This window comes from Macrobrachium nipponense, chromosome 1, assembly GCF_015104395.2.
Source record: "Macrobrachium nipponense isolate FS-2020 chromosome 1, ASM1510439v2, whole genome shotgun sequence".
NCBI lineage: Eukaryota > Metazoa > Arthropoda > Malacostraca > Decapoda > Palaemonidae > Macrobrachium > Macrobrachium nipponense.
Window position 1 is genome coordinate 59,877,571 of NC_087200.1, and position 18,358 is coordinate 59,895,928.

An 18,358-nucleotide genomic window follows, 5' to 3' on the forward strand; every position below is an offset into this window, starting at 1 on the left:
ATTATTATTTCATATCGAACCTGAAGCGGACCTCTCTCAGAGGCCATAACATTGTGTCGACCCTTGGCCAGGATATTTCGACACCGTAACACATATACAATCTCTAAAAAGATATTAGAGACCATATCCAGGCCAATGAATACACAGGCTTTCTTATCATTACCATGAAAATAATTGCAAATTACTATACTACTGCAGTATGCCTACCTTGCTTCATACTCAGCTTGTTTCTTATTCATATTATGGATTTCATCCATGTGGTCGAATTTTGTCGATTTGGACTTGTGCAATGCGTCGTTCACTCTCTTGACTAGTCTTCTCCAGGCAGCAATTTTAGCATCCCTATTAAAAATTACACATCACCATTAATAAGCATAAATTGATCCATCACAATAATAAAGAATGTCACAAAATATTTCAAAGAAAAACAAGATGTCTGAGAAAATCATAATTTCATCCTTCTTAACCTAAATATAGGCCAACTGTGTAATCTTACATGTAACCGTTCAGTAAAAGAACATGGACTAGTAGTAAAATGTTACGGGACACTTAAGGATGCATGCACATTCACAGAAATAAAGATGGTTAAATAGGAGCTGTTCTAAATATCTGAGTGAATTTCCTAACGAACAATTCATTCGATTTGTAGTAGCACTGATATACTGTTAACTTAAAAATCTATTCTTGCCCTTTCTGCACTTCCATCTCATAAAACCACATGGACTTCCTAAAATTATAAATGTTCATCTACCAAACCAATGGGTACAGATTCTACAACTAAGAGTTAAGACTAAGCACAACAGGAAACATTAAGTACACCTTGTTAAAGGATCAGCAAAGATCAATTCAAAATGCAGAAATCACAAAAATGTATAAGACCATATAACAATATATACAAAATACAATTCTGCTATTACAATATATACTATAAACATGCTAGTGCAACATTAAAAGATGGTGCTAGAAGTACCAAAAACTGTATGATATATCATATTCTATGTCTATGTTGAATTGAGATTACTCACACGAAGCTTAAAAATCAACCCAAATTTAACAGATCATCAGCTGTATATATTAGGCTTTAAAGTCTCATAATTACTGACTCAAAGGTCTACCTGTTTGGACAGTCCTTATTGTTCCCTCCAAAATGCACACCTCCTCTGTCTTCCTCTTATTTCCAGAATTACAAACCCAACCTCTTTTAACAAATGTTTAAGTCACCACTTTGGATATATCAATATGTATTCCTTGCACAAACTAAATTTCTCTTTGGCAGTCATGATGGGCTTTGTCTTTACAATAAGGAAAAAATGGAAAAAATAGAACAGTAGTGTAGTGTCCAGTACCCCTATTCTGATTCTTAGTAACATAGCCAATTGCTGTACTTCACATTCTAGCATCACCACTAGTTTTTATTTCATCACTTTCCTTTAAAAGGTTAAGATTTGTAATAAGAAGCCTCCATTCTCTTAGTCTTAAATATCTCAAGCCTAAATTCCCACATATATCTGTTTTCAATTACTTTCTGAGTCTTCCTTATGGTGTTTTTACCCTGCTATTTCCTTATTTTTGACCACACTACAAGACAATCACTCCCCCTTTCTAATAACACACCAAAATAAACTTAATCTTTGAAAAGTCCAGTCTGTTTTCCTTCCATGGACATCCCATCACTCAGCAACTTCTTTGTTTCCAATATACTTCAAGAAGTACACAGGCCACATGCTTACTTAATAGATTTACGGAATGGCACAATGATTTGGTTCATATACCTAACAATTTACAGCAGTGGTCAAGCAACTTCTTACTTATTCATCTATTCTGCTCTTAATCTTTTTCTTGCTGCCCTTTTCATACCTGACTTACAATCCAATATGCTACCACAGCCAGAAATAATCTGCCTCCTTCAAAAGTCTGCCCATCCATCATAATCTAGTCAACTATTCATCCTTTTTCTACAATTGGCTCCTCTTACACACATTCAGCAGTGAATACTTTACATTTTTTTCCAATTTGCAGTTTTTCCTGTAACAATTTATACACAGTATTGCATTCATCACTACAACTCTCCTACACTAGCCAAATTGTAATTTGGACCTTCTCCCTTCCTTGCTTCCTAGTCATAATAAACTTAGATTTTGCTAACAATGACTTTCAATTTCCTCTTCAACACTTAGCTCTCCTGTTTCTTGTAGATTTCTTTAACAGGTTCGCCTTATTCAGCAGTCACCACAAGTCCTTCAAATGCCTGCCTCTAAGCTCACTCTATAACTTGTAACAATTTAGTAGCATCAATTTATCAATGAGCCTTTCCTGTGCTCTCCACTTTTGTATCAGCAATCTAATTACTTGTCCAGGTGGGTGTTCTGAAAAGTTTTTGCAAATGCCAAATTTTCTTGTATACTACTATTTGCCTCATATTAAAGATTTCCTTGGCATGAGAGAAACTGGAAACTGTCAATTTTTTAAATTTTTCTAAACTTCACCCAACACTTTCCACATATTCATGTCATGGTACAACAATCTTTTTACTTTATATTTTTACACAGTAACATATCCTCTTTTTCATTGTGTAAAATTCTTGTGATAATCTTGTACCTAAAATACAGACATTCAGTTTTGTACTTACTATGGAAGACAAATCTGAGAAATGCAATGTTGGACAGACAAGATAATTTAGATATCTTTAAAAACTCTTCGAAACTCTCACAGGAAAACTACATCAAAAGATACTTTCATGTGTCTTGTGAAATTAATTACTTTCCCATTTTTTCAACAAACAATAAGTCACCCATTAGGCTGACAGGCAGGATACATAAGGAGGTCGTAAGACCTACTATGCTGTATTGGGCTAGAAGTGGCACCACCAAAAATAGAACAAAAGAAGTTAGACATGACAGATATTAGGATGTTCAAAAGGATAAGTGAAGTGATGAGAAGAGATAGAATAAGAAATGAATACACCACTGAAATGTAAAAGAAAGCCCATGGGTCAAGTTTGAGTTGGTTTCAGAACCTTACAAGGAGGTGCGAGAATAAACAGGTGGATGGGACTTCTGTATGCTGAATGAGCTGAAGCTTTAATTACTCTAGATGTAACTTTTGGCTTGCATCTTACTTTTGATAAACATCTAATGAAAGTGTCAACAAATGCCACAAGAAAGTTAGGCACTGTAAATAAGGCCTCATATATTCATAAGTGGTAAAACCAGTGTAACCTTTTTAGGTCATTTGTCCTTTCTTTACTAGTTTCTGTTTCTTAAAGGTAGCAGCTATGACTTGGACCATTGACGGATGGTCTCTTGTTTGTCACTTTTTCATAAGTTGTATTCCAACAGAGATCTTTCGCACTCATAGCTGGCCCTTTTCCTGCCCAGATCAACCAAATTTGTTGGATAGTAGCATACAAGAATTTCCATGGGAGATTGTATTATTAACTAAATAATTGAGATTTGTAGTATTCAGACACTGGAAATCAGATTGAAACTCAAAAGATGAACTTGGTACACGATAAGGTGACAAAAGGATGGCAGCAGCAGGAACAGCATAGCTGTGAACTTCAACCAGGTGAAATTTCAGAACTCATGGGAGGGAGGTCTAACCTCATGAAAGTAGGTAAAAACTCACATAATGTAACTGATGATTAGAACTTTAAAATTTTTGCTTATGAAACTTCTAAAGCCTCCAATCTGGAATCAAACATTCGATGAAAAGTTGAACACACATTCCTAAAATTATTTTTTTACCTGGAAAGCATCATAAACTATTAAAAGTAAAGTAAGCTTTTATGAAGAAGAATTGTTATAATCAACATTCACTAAAAGGGTTTTGTTTTAATGATGTTCAGTATCATGCAAGGTAACATTGACAATAATAAAGGGTATAAGTACGCAGACTGGGATAATCGTTGGGATGTGGAGACGCACTTGGGCATAGATGCAGCTTCAATAGCCAGCTGCCTCATGGCTGACTCCTGGAGGTAACGCTGCTCCCATTTGGTCACTTCCCCTTCTAAAAGCATTATCTTCTCTTCTTTTTCACGAATTTCACGCCTCAAATCACTAAGCTTACTGTCAGGTCCTTCCTAAAATAGAGTTGATTTTAGTTATACTCTTGAAAGCTAATTTGACATAAACAGTGTTAAATCTAAAAGATATACCTACTTGACAAACACCACTATATTCTATCACACACAACTAACTGAATCATAAAGTTATAAGAATTATTACAGGCAGTCCCTCGTTTATCGGTGGGGGTTCCGTTCCCAGGAGTGTGCCGATAAGTAAAAACCACCATTAAACGAAACTCTGCGATTTACGGCACCATAATGGCACTTATGGCATGCCATTAGGTTCCATAAGTTGCTGGTAACTGAAACTCGGCCTGTTATGGTGCCATAAACCGCCAATTTTATGGCACTAGACAAGCCCCATAAAATCGGATCGTCAATAACGGAGTCCACCGATAACCGGGGACTACCTGCAATTCAAGGACAGTCTACGCTTCAGAAACCAATTGTTGCTTGTCAAACCTTCAAATTAAAATATCCATTCAAATAAAGAAAAATAAGCATGTGAAAACAATACTACTTCAATACTATCAATTTCCTCTCAGCCATAGATGCATTACTAATTTTTTTCAAAAATAAATGATAGTAATACGTATTAGTGTAAGATTGTAAAAATTTTAGCAATCATGCAGATTCTGAATATAAGATCTACATGTAGTAAAGTTCCAAATTCCAAATTTCTTGCTCTTGAAATCTAATGGAATTTAAAAATAATTGTCTTAATGTCAATAGTGTGAGTGAAAAGAACTGCAAGAAATGTATTTGCTAAGAAGACACATGAATTTATCCTCACAAGTCATCATTGTGATGGTAATTGCTTCATAGCAAAGAAAGATAAAGGAAAGGAAAACGCATTTTCGAGAAGTTCCGCAGCAAGGAAGCATTAGCACATTGTGTTGGAGGTGCCTGTTCTCATGATGGTTCTAGAGTCGGCAGGAGTGTTATGGAACTTGACTGGCGCCGATGTGTCATGAGAAAAGCCGCGATTTCTGATGCAATACCTCGTCTAGATTCATCTAAGAAGTTCCGGTAATCTCGGGAGTCTGTGACGCTCGCCGTAGGCCCCGCCCCCAGGATGCCATATAAATACGACGGACGAAGTAGGAGAAAGGAGAGATCACCAGTTAGTCACAGAGAGATATCCTCAGTAAGAGCCACAAATCAGATTATCAGTGAGAGATCAGCAGCAGAGATCATCCGAGAGAGATAAGAGGAAAAGGGACCGACGAAGGATCATAGGAAAAGTTGCTCGAGAGTTGGTTGGATTCTGGTCTAGTCGTCTTCAGGAGTGGACGACCTGCTAAAGGTTTTGGGGAGTTCCTGCCTTTCAAGTATCAAGAGTAGACTTTATTTTCTGCAATATGGAGTCAAGAGGACGTCTGCAATCACCGTTCTCCTTTTGTGAAGCCATCGCTTCGAGTCGCTAAACTAAGCAGCAAGTATTTGAATTACCTCACTGTTCCCCCAGTTCATGCAGTGTAAGATTCTATCTTTTTATGTAAATAGGAGATACCATTCTGCATTTACCTTTGTTAGTAAGCTTGTAAATAAACCTTTGTTGTGTTAGTGTTTCTTTCTATATTCGTATCCCCAGTTTCAACTGTTGGTGTTGAAATATTTTTTTTTTTACTTATTTCATATCAAACCTGAAGCAGACCTCTCTCTCTCAGAGGCCGTAACAATCATCATTATTAAAGATAATGATTTCAGTACTATGCTCCAATGAATAAACTTCCCACACATTAAGGATAAAACCAAATTAGGAGTAAAATGAAAGAAATATAACGAAAAAATGGAAAGCATTAAGAACTAAAAATTAATACTCTGAGTAAAAAACACTAATGAATCACAATGCATACATACAGTAGTTAAACTTAAGGAATCAACCTCTCCTTCAAAAGCAAAGGAATACTTTGGAGGCTTGGTGGTACACACACAAACACAAACACAAACACACACACACACACACTATCAAGTTGTTTTTCAAAAAACCATGGTGCCCATAGAGGTCTTATATTGGAGCAACCCTCCATCTTCAATGGTCATGCAACATTGCTGAATTGAAGAAATTCCAAGAAGTCCTTGCGTCAGAACTGCAGTGTTTTCATATCAATGATAACTGCGTGTACTAAGGGACAGCCAATAAGAACTTTCTGTCAGAGTTGCTACTTTCATGGGTCTGTTCTTTTCCTCTCCCAGTAAAGTAAAAAATGAACCCCCAGAAGAAAGAAATGAATGAATAAATTAATTAAAGCTAACACCCACATCACCTCTTAAGGAGGGGCAAATGCTAATCATTAATGTCAAAATGTGCTCTGGCAAGAATAGACATTCTTAACTGAGAACTCCTGTGAGTTGAGGACTGTAAAACTGAACCACTGCTGCTTTGGGAGATACAACTTGATGAAACGACTGCAGCCTATTCCTCCAGACATTTACCCCTAAGGGGGTAAATGTTGAATGAAAAGAGGTGACAATATCCAGATATACAGATGCCAACAAAGTGTCTGCTAAGCCCTTCTAGGAAGATCTGAATGAAGGAGGATAATTCCTATAGATTTCAAAGGCCAATATAAAGGTACATCGAGAGCTTGTGTAAGCTCTGCTCCATCTGCCTGAGAGGAAATGATAACACCAAAACTTTTCTATCAATGGTGATAGCTGAACCTCATTTGATATTTTAAATATGTTTACATAAATTCTCCAATTTTAAGAGCACCCCTTACAAACTTTACATAATGCTCAAATAAAACACCTGATTCTTTATACACACTGCACAATGAGTGGTTCTCACTACACTACTGTATACAAAGTTACAGAGCTGGTTAACTGGATACTAATGCAAAAGGCAGCATACATGAAACATCCAACTATGAAAAATATCAAGTAACTAATGATAAAATGAAAAAATATAATGCTAATAATGATAATAACATGATAATCACAAAAATAACAGTCATTCATACACAGAACAAACCCGCAGTCTTAACAATAGGACTATTCCCCAAGCAAGCTGGTAACCGGTCGGATCAATCTAAGATTGAAAAGCAAGGAATCTGTGACCTCTGGCAACCCTGATCGTCCGATGCGTTATGAGGCTGGAAGCCACGTGTACGCTGTGACTGATCAGTCTTTGCCCGACCACCTAGGAGATACGTATGCTTTTGCTTTCTCCCCCCAAGCCGGTCCTTTTTTTGCCATTTATTTCTCAGTGAGTGTGTGTTTGCATGGTTTTAGTTATGGATTCCCCTGGATCTTCAAAGGCTTGTTGGTGTGTGTGCCCGGGCATTCGAGGATTCCCCTGCTCAAGGTTTTTGGCCTCCGTAGCATAGGCTTGGCCAGGCTTCATCAAGGGCAGGAGAATGTGGAGAACCCTCTATCACAAGAGCTGCGTTGTCGAGTGTAGCAGGAAGCAGGGAAGATATGGACAAGGCTACTTCAACACCTCACACAGAACACGAAGAAGGAGAGACACAGGAGTTTCTATCTTCCTTTGCAGAGGTAATTGGAATCATTAAAGAATTCAATAACCTGAATGGTGAATTGCAACCGCAATCAACAATGGTGTCAACAGGTATAGAGGCCCTACTGGGGGCCAGACAAGATCCAAAGACGTCGTTCGAGCTACCACTGTCGCAACACACATAATCAGTGTTACACAAGATAAACAAACTGGTGTCAGACCAGGATGGTTTTCTGCGAGCATCAAGATCTTTGAAGTTCCTTCCACCTCCCCTTGGTCACCATAGGAAATACTACTCGACTAACATAGTTCACTTAATGCCTCGCCATCTTGACCCTAACATGATTCACCTGAAACTGGGCCTTTCCTTGGAACAAGTTAGGTCAATAGGCCTAGTAATTTCTTCTCAGGAGGCACTGACATTGGAGACTACAGCAGCATCCCTCTTTCAGACGCTGTCTTGGTCCACCGCCATAGCCAGGATAGCGTCTGAGAGTACAGCAAGTGGAGCAGTGAACCATTTGTCACTCAAGGGGATCCTTCAGTCAGGAGCCAAGGCGACCTTGTACTTAGCTCGCCTGAGTGGGAACTTATGGGCCAATCTTCTGTTAGCCTGGAGAGACGCAGCACTCTCCAAGGTAGCGAACGGACTAGATCCTGACCCGGTATCGGCCCTCAGGAATGGCAATATCTTGGAATCACAATTCCTGTTTTCAAGAACAGAGTTGGAGGAGGCGATCAACCACCGACGAGCTGATACCAAGGACAGGTTAGTACACCAAGCATGTCAAAGTTGGAAGCAAGAGCTCCGTGAACTCCTCCTCTTCCCCAAAGGCAGATGAGAAGACCGTCACCAGTGAGAAATGGTAAGAACTTGATGGCATTAAACGTTCCATGAGCAACCTCATAAGCCAAGTCCATCAAACAGCAACGCCCCCTTCAATCCAGAGGATTGAAACCAGGAAGGGGTGTGAGGGGCAGAGGCAGAGGGAGCCAGCAATAGAGTGGGCATCTCTCCCTCTCTGTTGCCACAGGTATGGGGATGCCTGGTGAGCCGATGGGCCAAGTGGCAAAATCATGGGGCAGAGAAGTGGGTAGTAGATGTCCTTCGGGTGGGATATCTACTACCATTCGAACTCTCCCCTTCCCTCTCAGACAAGCCTATCCTCAACTGTATGTATTCACAGAGATCACCGAAGTTCGTGGCCCTTCAAGAGGGAGTGTCAAAGATGATGGACAAAGGGGTGATAGAAGACGTAGAAAATCTCACACTGTGATTTTACAGTTGTATCTTCCTGGTGCCAAAAACAACATCAAGAAGACGAGGTTCAAAATGGAGACCCCTTGGACCGTCCCAGAAACAGTAAGGGACAACAACTTCTGGCTTTCAATAGACCTGAAAGATGCCTACTTCTAGGTTCCTATCCACCATTCATCTAGGAAGTCTCTGCGCTTCACTTTCGGGGAATGAGTCTACAAGTTCAAGGTCATATGCTACGGATTAGCCACATCACCCCAGGTGTTTAAGAATTTTCACTCTCGTCTCGTTGTGGGCTCACGCCCAAGGGATTCGACTTCTGAGATACCTCAACAACTGGCTAGTATTAGCAATCTCCAGCGACAAGCTACTCTGGGACAAGGACCGACTCCTTCCGTTCTGTCAAGAACTGGGTATCATGATAATTCTAGAGAAGTCGAACCTAGTTCCCAGCCAAACGACGCTTTACCTGGGGATGGTGATAGACACAATAGAGTAGAGAGTCTTCCCATCAGACCAGAGATTAGAGAAATTGCATCTAGTAGCATGCAAATTCCTTTCACAACCAGACCAACCAGCTCATCAGTGGCAGGTACTACTGGGGATTTTGTCTTCCTTGGAGAAACTGGTCCCTCATGGTTGGTAACATCTTCAGTCACTGCAGTGGAGGATGAAAGAATTCTGGTCACTTCCGGGAGATTCCCCTGGACAGAGAGTATCACTATCAGGGGAACTGAGGCACGATCTTCAGTGGTGGTTGGACGACCAGAACACCACACTGGGGGTGCCCCTACGATCTCCTCCCTCCCCCGGGACTTATTGCTGTTCTCCAATGCCTCCAGCTCGGGCTGGGGTGCTCACCTGGGAGAACTATTAGCCTCAGGACTTTGGCGTGCAGAGGAAAAGCAGCTGCATATCACTGTTCTGGAGCTGAAAGCAGCCTTTCTGGGACTGAGAGAGCTTGGGGAGAAAGTAGAGGGACACTCAGTAGTTCTGATGTCAGACAATACCACAGTGGTCGCCTATGTGAACAAGCAGAGAGGCCTAATGTCACGTCAACTGCATTCACTGACAGTTGACTTACACAAGTGGGCGGTGGACAACGCAGTAGAAATCAGCAAGATACATCCCAGGAAGGAAAACAGTAGTGGCCAACAAGCCCAGCCGTCAGAACCAGATCCTGGGAAAGGAGTGGTCTTTACATCAAGATGTGGCAGAAAGGCTGTTTCAAGTATGGGGGAGACCAGTACTGGATCTCTTTGCAATATGCTTCAACAGGAAGCTACATTAGTGGCACCCCTATGGCCCCGAGCAGAGCAGTTCCCTGACCTTCTGACTCTGCTGTTGGAGGCTCCAAGGAGAATCCCTCTCTCTTCACGGATGGAGACTATCAAGCATCTCCTCAGAGAGGAGGGCTTTTCTCGGCACACAATGCAAGATATGTCCACCTACCTCAGAACCTCATCAGCAGCAGTATGTACTGTGATTGGTGTCATCGATGGGGTTTCTCTCTACTCAAAGCCTCTATTCAACGCAGAACAGATTTTCTATTCTTCCACAAGAATGAGAAAAGACTATCAATCTCAGCTATTAGAAGCTACAGGGCGGCACTAAGCCTAGTGCTCCGCTTCAGAGGCGTAGACATTTTGACGTCCTGGGAGATCGCCTTGCTGTTCAGGGGTTTCCAACAGACCTGTTCACCAAGAGAATCAGACCCCTGGCATGGGATGTTTCACTAGTCTTGAAGAGCCCCCCATGGAGCACCATTTGAGCCTCTATGTCAGGCTTCAGACAAGGATTTGACACTGAAAACAGTCTTCCTGTTAGCCATGGCCTCTTCAAAGAGGGTGGGAGAACTCCATGGGCTGAGTTATAATGTTCACACCAGAGATTGGGGTCTGTGTCCTTTGAGTTTGTCCCGGAATTCATGGCCAAGAACCAGAACCCCTCGGTGCAAGACGACCGATTCAAGTCTTTCTCTGACCCATCATTGAAAGACTTCATAGGCGGTGACCCCCAAGAGCTCTTGCTGTGCCCGGTCAGATCCGAGGTGCTATTTGAAAAGAACTTGCCATCTAAGACCTAGAAGTCGTAGACTTTTCATAAGCACAGGACGAGTCAGAAAAGAAATATCCAAGAATACCCTTTCTTTCTCGATTAGGGAGGTAATTAAGACGAGCATACAGTTCTAGGGAGGGTCACACGACATCAAAAGCATAAGTTCCTCTCTGGCATTCAAGAAAAATTTGACTGTTCACTGAGTTCTGAACGCTGCTACCTGGTGACGCCAGACCATGTTCACCTCATTTTACCCCTTAAGAGACATTGCACATAAGTCCTTGGACACATTTTCCTTGGGTCCTGTGGTGGCTGCCCAACAAGTTGTGTAATTCACCAGGTACCCTTACAGGATGACTGTATTTTACCTATGGTGATTGTGTGGAAGAGAGAATGACTGAGTTGGCTGGTCTCTTTCTTTCTCTTTGTTCCTTTCTTTCTAAGGGCGGGTAGAGGAATAGACATGTCATGATGCTGTCTGGTATGATACATGCGAGTAACGTAGTCATACTGATAGCTTCTTTGCATCATAACCAAGTAATTAAAGGGCTACTCAGTAGCAACTTGTCAACCCTCTCTAGCAAGGGAGAGAGGGGAGTGAGAGTGGATACAGACGGTTATTGTGACAGCCAGAATTCTCTTATAGATTCCCCAGACACAAAGAATCTACCCATATATCCCTGTATGTCAACCCAGATGGCTGAGGGGTTAGATATCAAATATCAGACCTCTCACAGGCATTGTATTACATGGGTCAAAACCCATCTTCTGAAACAGTGGGCAGGTGGGGTAACCCCCAGCTGGTTAGGATACTTGTACCTCCCACCAAGTATAAGTCTATCCTATTGTTAAGACTGAGGGTTTGTTCTGTGTATGAATAAATGAAAAATTTTAAATCAATTTGTATTTTTCAAAGCTAACAAACCTGAGGTCTTAACAGCTAATGGCCCTCCTCTAGCTGCCCTTCTACCTTCCCAGGTATCCTGGGTTGGGGAAAAGACTGACCAGTTACAGTGGACATGTATGGCTTCCAGCCTCACAACACATCGGACAATCAGGGTTGCCAGAGGTCACAGATTCCTTGCTTTTCAATCTTACATGGATCTGACTGGTTACCAGCTTGTGTGAGAAATAATACTTTTGTTAAAACCTCATGTTTGTTAGCTATGAAAAAAACAAAATGGTTTAAAATTTGTCATGTTTTGAGAGCTAAAACAGCAGGTATTGCCTGCCTGACAGGCACACAGGGAATACCTTAACTACAACTACAGACATACAGTTCCAGATAGAGTGCTGTCAAAGTGGTGAGGTCTTTTTCTTTAAGAGTTTGTCTATAAGTTGCTGATCACAAGATGAGCAACTGTAAATCGATGGGGTTGTGCTGCATTAAATGCTTAACAAAAACAATACTCTAAAAATTCCTGAGATAAAAATTACTGTGATAGTGGTGGAGTTAAATTATGAAGTGCAGTAAAACTCAAATACAGATACTGCTCCTGATTTTGATCAAAACTGGACATGACATAAACTGCACTCGCCATAAACTGTACACTATTATAATGAGTAAACTTAGCACACAATCAATGCAAACAAGATACTAACTTGCTTATAACCCATTCGCAGCTGTTCAATTTCTTTCTCTAGTTTGAAGCGAAGATTTTTCTCAGACTGCTCTCTTCTATCTGCTGCAAGTTGCAATGAAACAAGCAGTCTTTTTAACTGACCTGCTTGCTCTACAAGATTCTGCTTTTTACGTAACTGAAAAAGATACAACTATGGTCACATACACAAATGTTGTGAAGAGTATATAATGGTATCTCACATCCATAAAGAAGTAAGCACAATATATGTATAAAGCATACAAAATATATATCGTAACTTATTGTACTCTTAAGCTACATTCAACCCTAATAGGTGGATAAAATGAAAATGAAGAAGGTTCTAATAATATTTCTTCGATATTTTTCACTGCTGGCTGAAACTGCCAGCATACAAAAATACCCTCTTCTAATGTCGATAAGACAGACTTTTGTTGAAGCCCACTCTACAGCATGTCTAAAACTTTAATGGCATTCAAAAACTTTTTTCAATTTTCTTCTGAAGATTGAAAAAGAAACCCACAAAATTACTGTGTATAACGTACTTACTCATAAGTATTTTCATTTTATTTTAATCAACACTCAAGTACTTTCAGGCCCTATCGTGGCCCTTTTTCAAGAGCGCCTTGACCCAGGCTGACAACCTACGCTTCTCTTGAAAAAGGGCCACAGATAGGGCCTGAAAGTACTCAAGCGTTAAGTAAAATAAAATGTAAATACTTTTAAGTAAACATGCTGCACACAGTAATTTGTGGGTTTCTTTTTCAATTTAATGGCATTGAATGAGATGAAAAGATACAGTACATATAACTTCTCTATGTACTTTCTTTACTATTACTACTACTACTGATACACTCACAAAAACACGTACTAATCACTATGACAATGTGTAAAAATCATCATGGGAATTCAAAATCAATGAAAAATTGCTGTCAGTTCTGGAATCAGAGTTCATAAATATATGTACATACTAAAATCTATCAACAAAATATGTTGAGAAAAATTTTTCATAACATACCTCTTCCTCAAGTTTAACAACATTAGCTTGAGCATTAGTAAGGGCTGAGTCCAAGATATCTATGTGAGTTCGCTGTTCGTTCAATGTTTGTCTTTGGGCTGTTAATTCTATTTCTTGCCTTTCCTTTGCTGCTATTAATTCTTTATCTGAAATATAGGAAATTTTCTCATTATTCCCACAGTAAATCAATTAAATATAAAACATAAGGAAGAATAATCATAAAGTAACAATGCAGTAATGCTTATCTAGGTAATGATACAAAAAAGTTCAAGACAATTTACAGATTGTCTAGGTATAAAAAAAGACCTTGAGTAAATGTGGTATACTGTTAATACTGTGAAATGTTTGGAAAAAATTACTTTTCCTTCTACCTTATTTTGGTATTTCGGGTGCATTTTCATCAAGCATTCTGAATGAGTATATTTCATGAACATATCATGATGGGCAGTAAAAAAAACAGCATCTGCCCTACTTGGTGAAGTGTGATTAGGGTCTGAAGCACCATGTCCTGTACTGATATTTTGCAAAATTGGGGAATAAAATACTGGTTTTGAATTTACATATGCAGTGGTACCTCGAGATACGAAAGGCTCAACTTACGAAAAACTTGAGATACGAAAGCTAATACGAAAAATTTTACGGCTCTACATACGAAAATTGCTCCTCAAGATACGAAAGGTTGTTGCTGTAAAGTTCGAGATTCGCCCGGACCACCGGTAACAATTTTGAAACTCGCGCGCCGACAACTGAGTAGACTCGCCACCATCCTCCTGCTCTCCAATTGGTTCCTGATGCTAGTCACCGCCATGAGATCCTTCTCTCCTATTGGTCAGCATCCCTCCCATCATGCATCTACTACGTAGTGGCATGCTTCTTCGGCCACTGCACGGCATCATCTGTATCGTACGCACGCAGTATTCGTTCATTCTAACGATTTTGTTTATTAACGTAAATTCATTAAGTGATTTCATTGTAGTAGTATACTTTATCGTTTTGTGTGAGAACTTTACTCCATACTTATATGTACTACATAACATAATTACATACAGTATATATGTAGTCATGGGTCCCAAGAAACTTAAAATTCACAGAAAGAAGAGGATGCTCTCTTTGGAGTGTGATCGCCAAGGAATACGACCGAAATCCGTCGACAATAGGCACCATCCTTAAGCAGAAGGATGCAATCAAAGCAGCTACACCTTCCAAGGGCGTCACTATTTTGTCCAGCAAGAGGATCCACATGCACGACGAGATGGAAAGGCTTCTTCTTGTCTGGATAAAAGACAAAGAAATCGCTGGCGATATGATAAAGGAGACGGCAATCTCCCACAAGGCCAGCACTATTTTCGGCGATTTGATTGCGCAGGCCAAAGACGATGGAGGAGAAGGGATATCAGCGCCAACCCCAGACTTCATGGCTTCGCATGGGTGATTAGAGAAATTCCGTAAACGGACTGGCATCCATTCGGTGGTGCGTCATGGGGAGGCTGCCAACTCGGATACAAAAGCGGCCGAAGCCTTTAAAAAGACGATCGATGAGATGATGACCAAGGAAGGCTACAGTTCTCAGCAAGTCTTCAACTGTGATGAGACTGGCCTTTTTTGGAAAAAAATGCCTCGTCGGACATACATCACACAGGAAGAGAATAAGCTACCCGGGCATAAGCCTATGAAAGACAGGCTTACGCTCGCACTTGTTTGAAAGCCAGTGGGGATTGCAAGGTGAAGCCCCTACTGGTCTATCATTCCGAGACTCCTCGGGCCTTGCTTAAGGAGAAGCTTCCAGTGATGTGGAGGGCTAATGGGAAAGCCTCGGTAACGAGGCTTTTGTTCACGGAGTGGGTAAATCTGTGTTTCGGCCCGACAGTGAAGAAATTTTTGGAAGAGAAGCGCCTCCCTCTGAAATGCCTGCTGGTGTTGGACAATGCCCCTGCTCACCCTCCTGGCCTCGAGGAAGATATCCTAGCAGAGTATTCCTTCATCAAGGTTCTTAATCTTCTGCCTAACACCACCCCTCTCCTCCAGCCCATGGACCAGCAAGTGATATCGAACTTTAAGAAGCTGTATACAAAACATCTTTTCAAGAGATGTTTCGACATCACCGATACCACAATCCTCACCTTGCGTCAATTTTGGAAGGAGCATTTCGATGTTGTGATATGCATCCGACTCATCGACCAAGCTTGGCAAGAGGTTTCGAGGCGAACCTTAAATTCCTCGTGGAGGAAACTCTGGCCTGATGCCGTACACGCCCGAGACTTCGAGGGATTCGACGTGGGCGAAGCTGGTGCTGCAGATTCAGAAACATTTGACGATCCTGAAACTGTTTTGCAACCAGATCTTGACGAGATCGTTGCACTTGGCAAGTCCATGGGGCTGGTCGTCGACGAGGACGACATCAACGACCTTCTCGAGCAGCACCAAGAGGAGCTTACGACGGATGACCTGAAGGAGTTGGAAGCCATGCAACATAACATCGTTCAAGAGGAGTTCTCTAGCAGTGGCGAGGAGGGGGAGGACGACCCTATGACAACGGCAGAAATTAAGGATGTTCTAGCTGCTTTTCATAAAGTGCAATCATTTGTAGAAAAAAAGACACCCTGAAAATGCTTACACAGGTCGTATGCTTGCGCATCTATAGATGCCATCTTTAACAGTATGTAAGATTCATCCCAAATAATAATGTATCCTGAAACTTCTCAGAATCTGTGGCAATACTGCCAACAAAATTAATTCTTTGTAACCTCTTTTGCTGTTTTAAATAGAGTAGTCTGCTGAAATGAGAAATCTTCAAGTGTTGTTTCACTTTACTCATGGCCATCTACCCTGTTTATACATTATGCGTACCATGTTTCTCAGCAAGTGTTTGGGAATAATGTTCTCATCTCCCAACATCCTTTCACTTGATCAAAGATGCCGGTACTCATTTTAGGTGGTATGTACTATCGACAAGAAAAGTGAAGATGTGATAAATTTTTAATCAACTTGTATTTTTCATAGGTAACAAACCTTAGGTTATAACAATACAATAATCTTCTAGCACCAACTGGAGATTAAAACAATCAAAGATTGTAGAGCACGGAATCTGTGGCATCTGGCAACTAATGCATATATGAGGTGGAAGCTGGTCACCACCCAGGCTTGGTACCTTGTGACGCATGTCTTTATTTGACCACCTTGAAGGGTAGTTGCTTTCGTGGTCTCCTTCTCAAGCCAGTTTCTTTGTTAGCCCATGATTTCTTTATGCTTTGCTTTCAGTGTTTGTGCCTGATCGTGTATCATGGAGTCTACCAAAAGTTCTAGGCCCTGTCAATGCGTATGTCCTGGCATTCAAGGATTTCCATGCTCAAGGTTTTTGGCATCTTCAATTACTGATGCCCATACCACTTGCAGTAAGTGCCATTCTAATTTTTGTACTGTCACTAACCCTTGCCCGGAGTGTTGTCCCTGGCCTGTGTTGCAGTGGAAGGTTTGCAACAAGAAAAGGGAGCACCATTGAGTATCTACTTGCCCTTCTTGGGAAGGTTGCTTTCCTCCCTGAGTGGCAGTTTGGTGTCTCCTTCTTCCAGAAAATTTTCCCTCTGCTTTTTTGACGCCGTCTTCTTTCTTTTCTTCCACTGGTTTGTCTTTGGAAGTATCGGGAGTTACACAGGATGATTTAGTGTATAATGTGGTTCCCTCTTTTGTGGGAGATAATCTTCCTCCCAGGAGGAAGCAGGCTGCGAAAACTGCTTTGTTTCAGATACAAAATCGCATAAGATGGTGGCTGTTTAAGCGCCCCTAGGCCTACAGGGTTCTCCCTCCTTAGATGGCCTGTTGTTGCATTTCTTGGCTACCCGTTGACCTCCACCCATCTCCCCCCAAGTCCCCCCCCCTTGTCCAGGCCTCCACTACTTTGGCTCTTGTGTGCTGCCAACTAGAGGGACACCATCATCAACTACAGTGCTTACTGGGTTGTCCTTTTATTTCCCTATCAGTGAGGCCATCAACTCGCGCTGTCATTCCGAATGCTGTGACGTCACTCCCAACACCCTCTCAGCCTATGACGTCAGCTGCAATGTTATCTCTTCCTCTGCCTGTTGCTGTGACATCATTATAGCATCATTTCATAGACGCCCACTGAGCCTTCGGAGACATTCCATCAAGCAGTGGTTGATAGGCAGAACTCTGTTTTTCACAAGAGGTATTCTCTACTCTCTACCAAGAGCATTGTAGAAGGAGGGCTCCTTCTCCTCCCCCTCCTCATCCTCAGGTCAGGAGTTGGAGGATTTAGGATATTGTTGCTTCATCTTCTGGGAGTGAGAGGGGTGTTTCGCCGTCTTTTCTGCACAGACGTGTCTCACCCTTGCATGTACGTGTACGTGTTCCAGTTCATGATGGTCTTCACTCTAATCAGTCTTCAAGCTTCTCCTTTGCCTCAGCCTGTTTGAGTTTATTGTAAGGATAATAAAGCTCTGATTAAGAGGTCGAAGGTGCCTGATACCTAACTGTCTGTCCCGGCACCTTCTAGGAGTTATCTTCCAGTGTTGCTTGTGTCAATAGTTAGGCTGTGGACAGTCACCAACGTGAGGCAGTCTGTGAACGTGGATGCGTTTCTCAGCCTAGTAGGACTTCTTTGCCTCTGCAGTACAGGAAGACCAGACTTTCTCCTGTGTCCAAGAAGCCTAGGATTTCAAGATCTCATTCCCCTAGGTGTCATTCACCTTCTAGAGTCGGGGACCTTCGAGACCAGTCTCCTCCAGGACTTTCTCTAGCACATTGTTCTTTATCTCATGGCTGTGTACGTGAGTCATCGCTCAAACGCATACGTAGTTTGGCTCAAGGGCATGTGCATGATTCATCGCTTGATAATGTTCCTGAGCCCTCATTCTCGGGAGGGTGTGATGCCAGGCTT

At 41.4% G+C, this 18,358-nt stretch overlaps 1 protein-coding gene across 1 annotated transcript in view; it reads right to left on the reverse strand.

Moving 5' to 3' along the window:
* LOC135219339 (uncharacterized) overlaps positions 1–18,358 on the reverse strand; it is a 353,665-nt gene that overhangs the window by 121,967 nt on the left and 213,340 nt on the right. Inside the window, 6 exon segments of the mRNA XM_064256015.1 lie at positions 208–260; positions 262–326; positions 329–342; positions 3,927–4,084; positions 12,451–12,606; positions 13,465–13,610. Of these exon segments, the coding sequence (XP_064112085.1) occupies positions 208–260; positions 262–326; positions 329–342; positions 3,927–4,084; positions 12,451–12,606; positions 13,465–13,610 (592 nt within the window).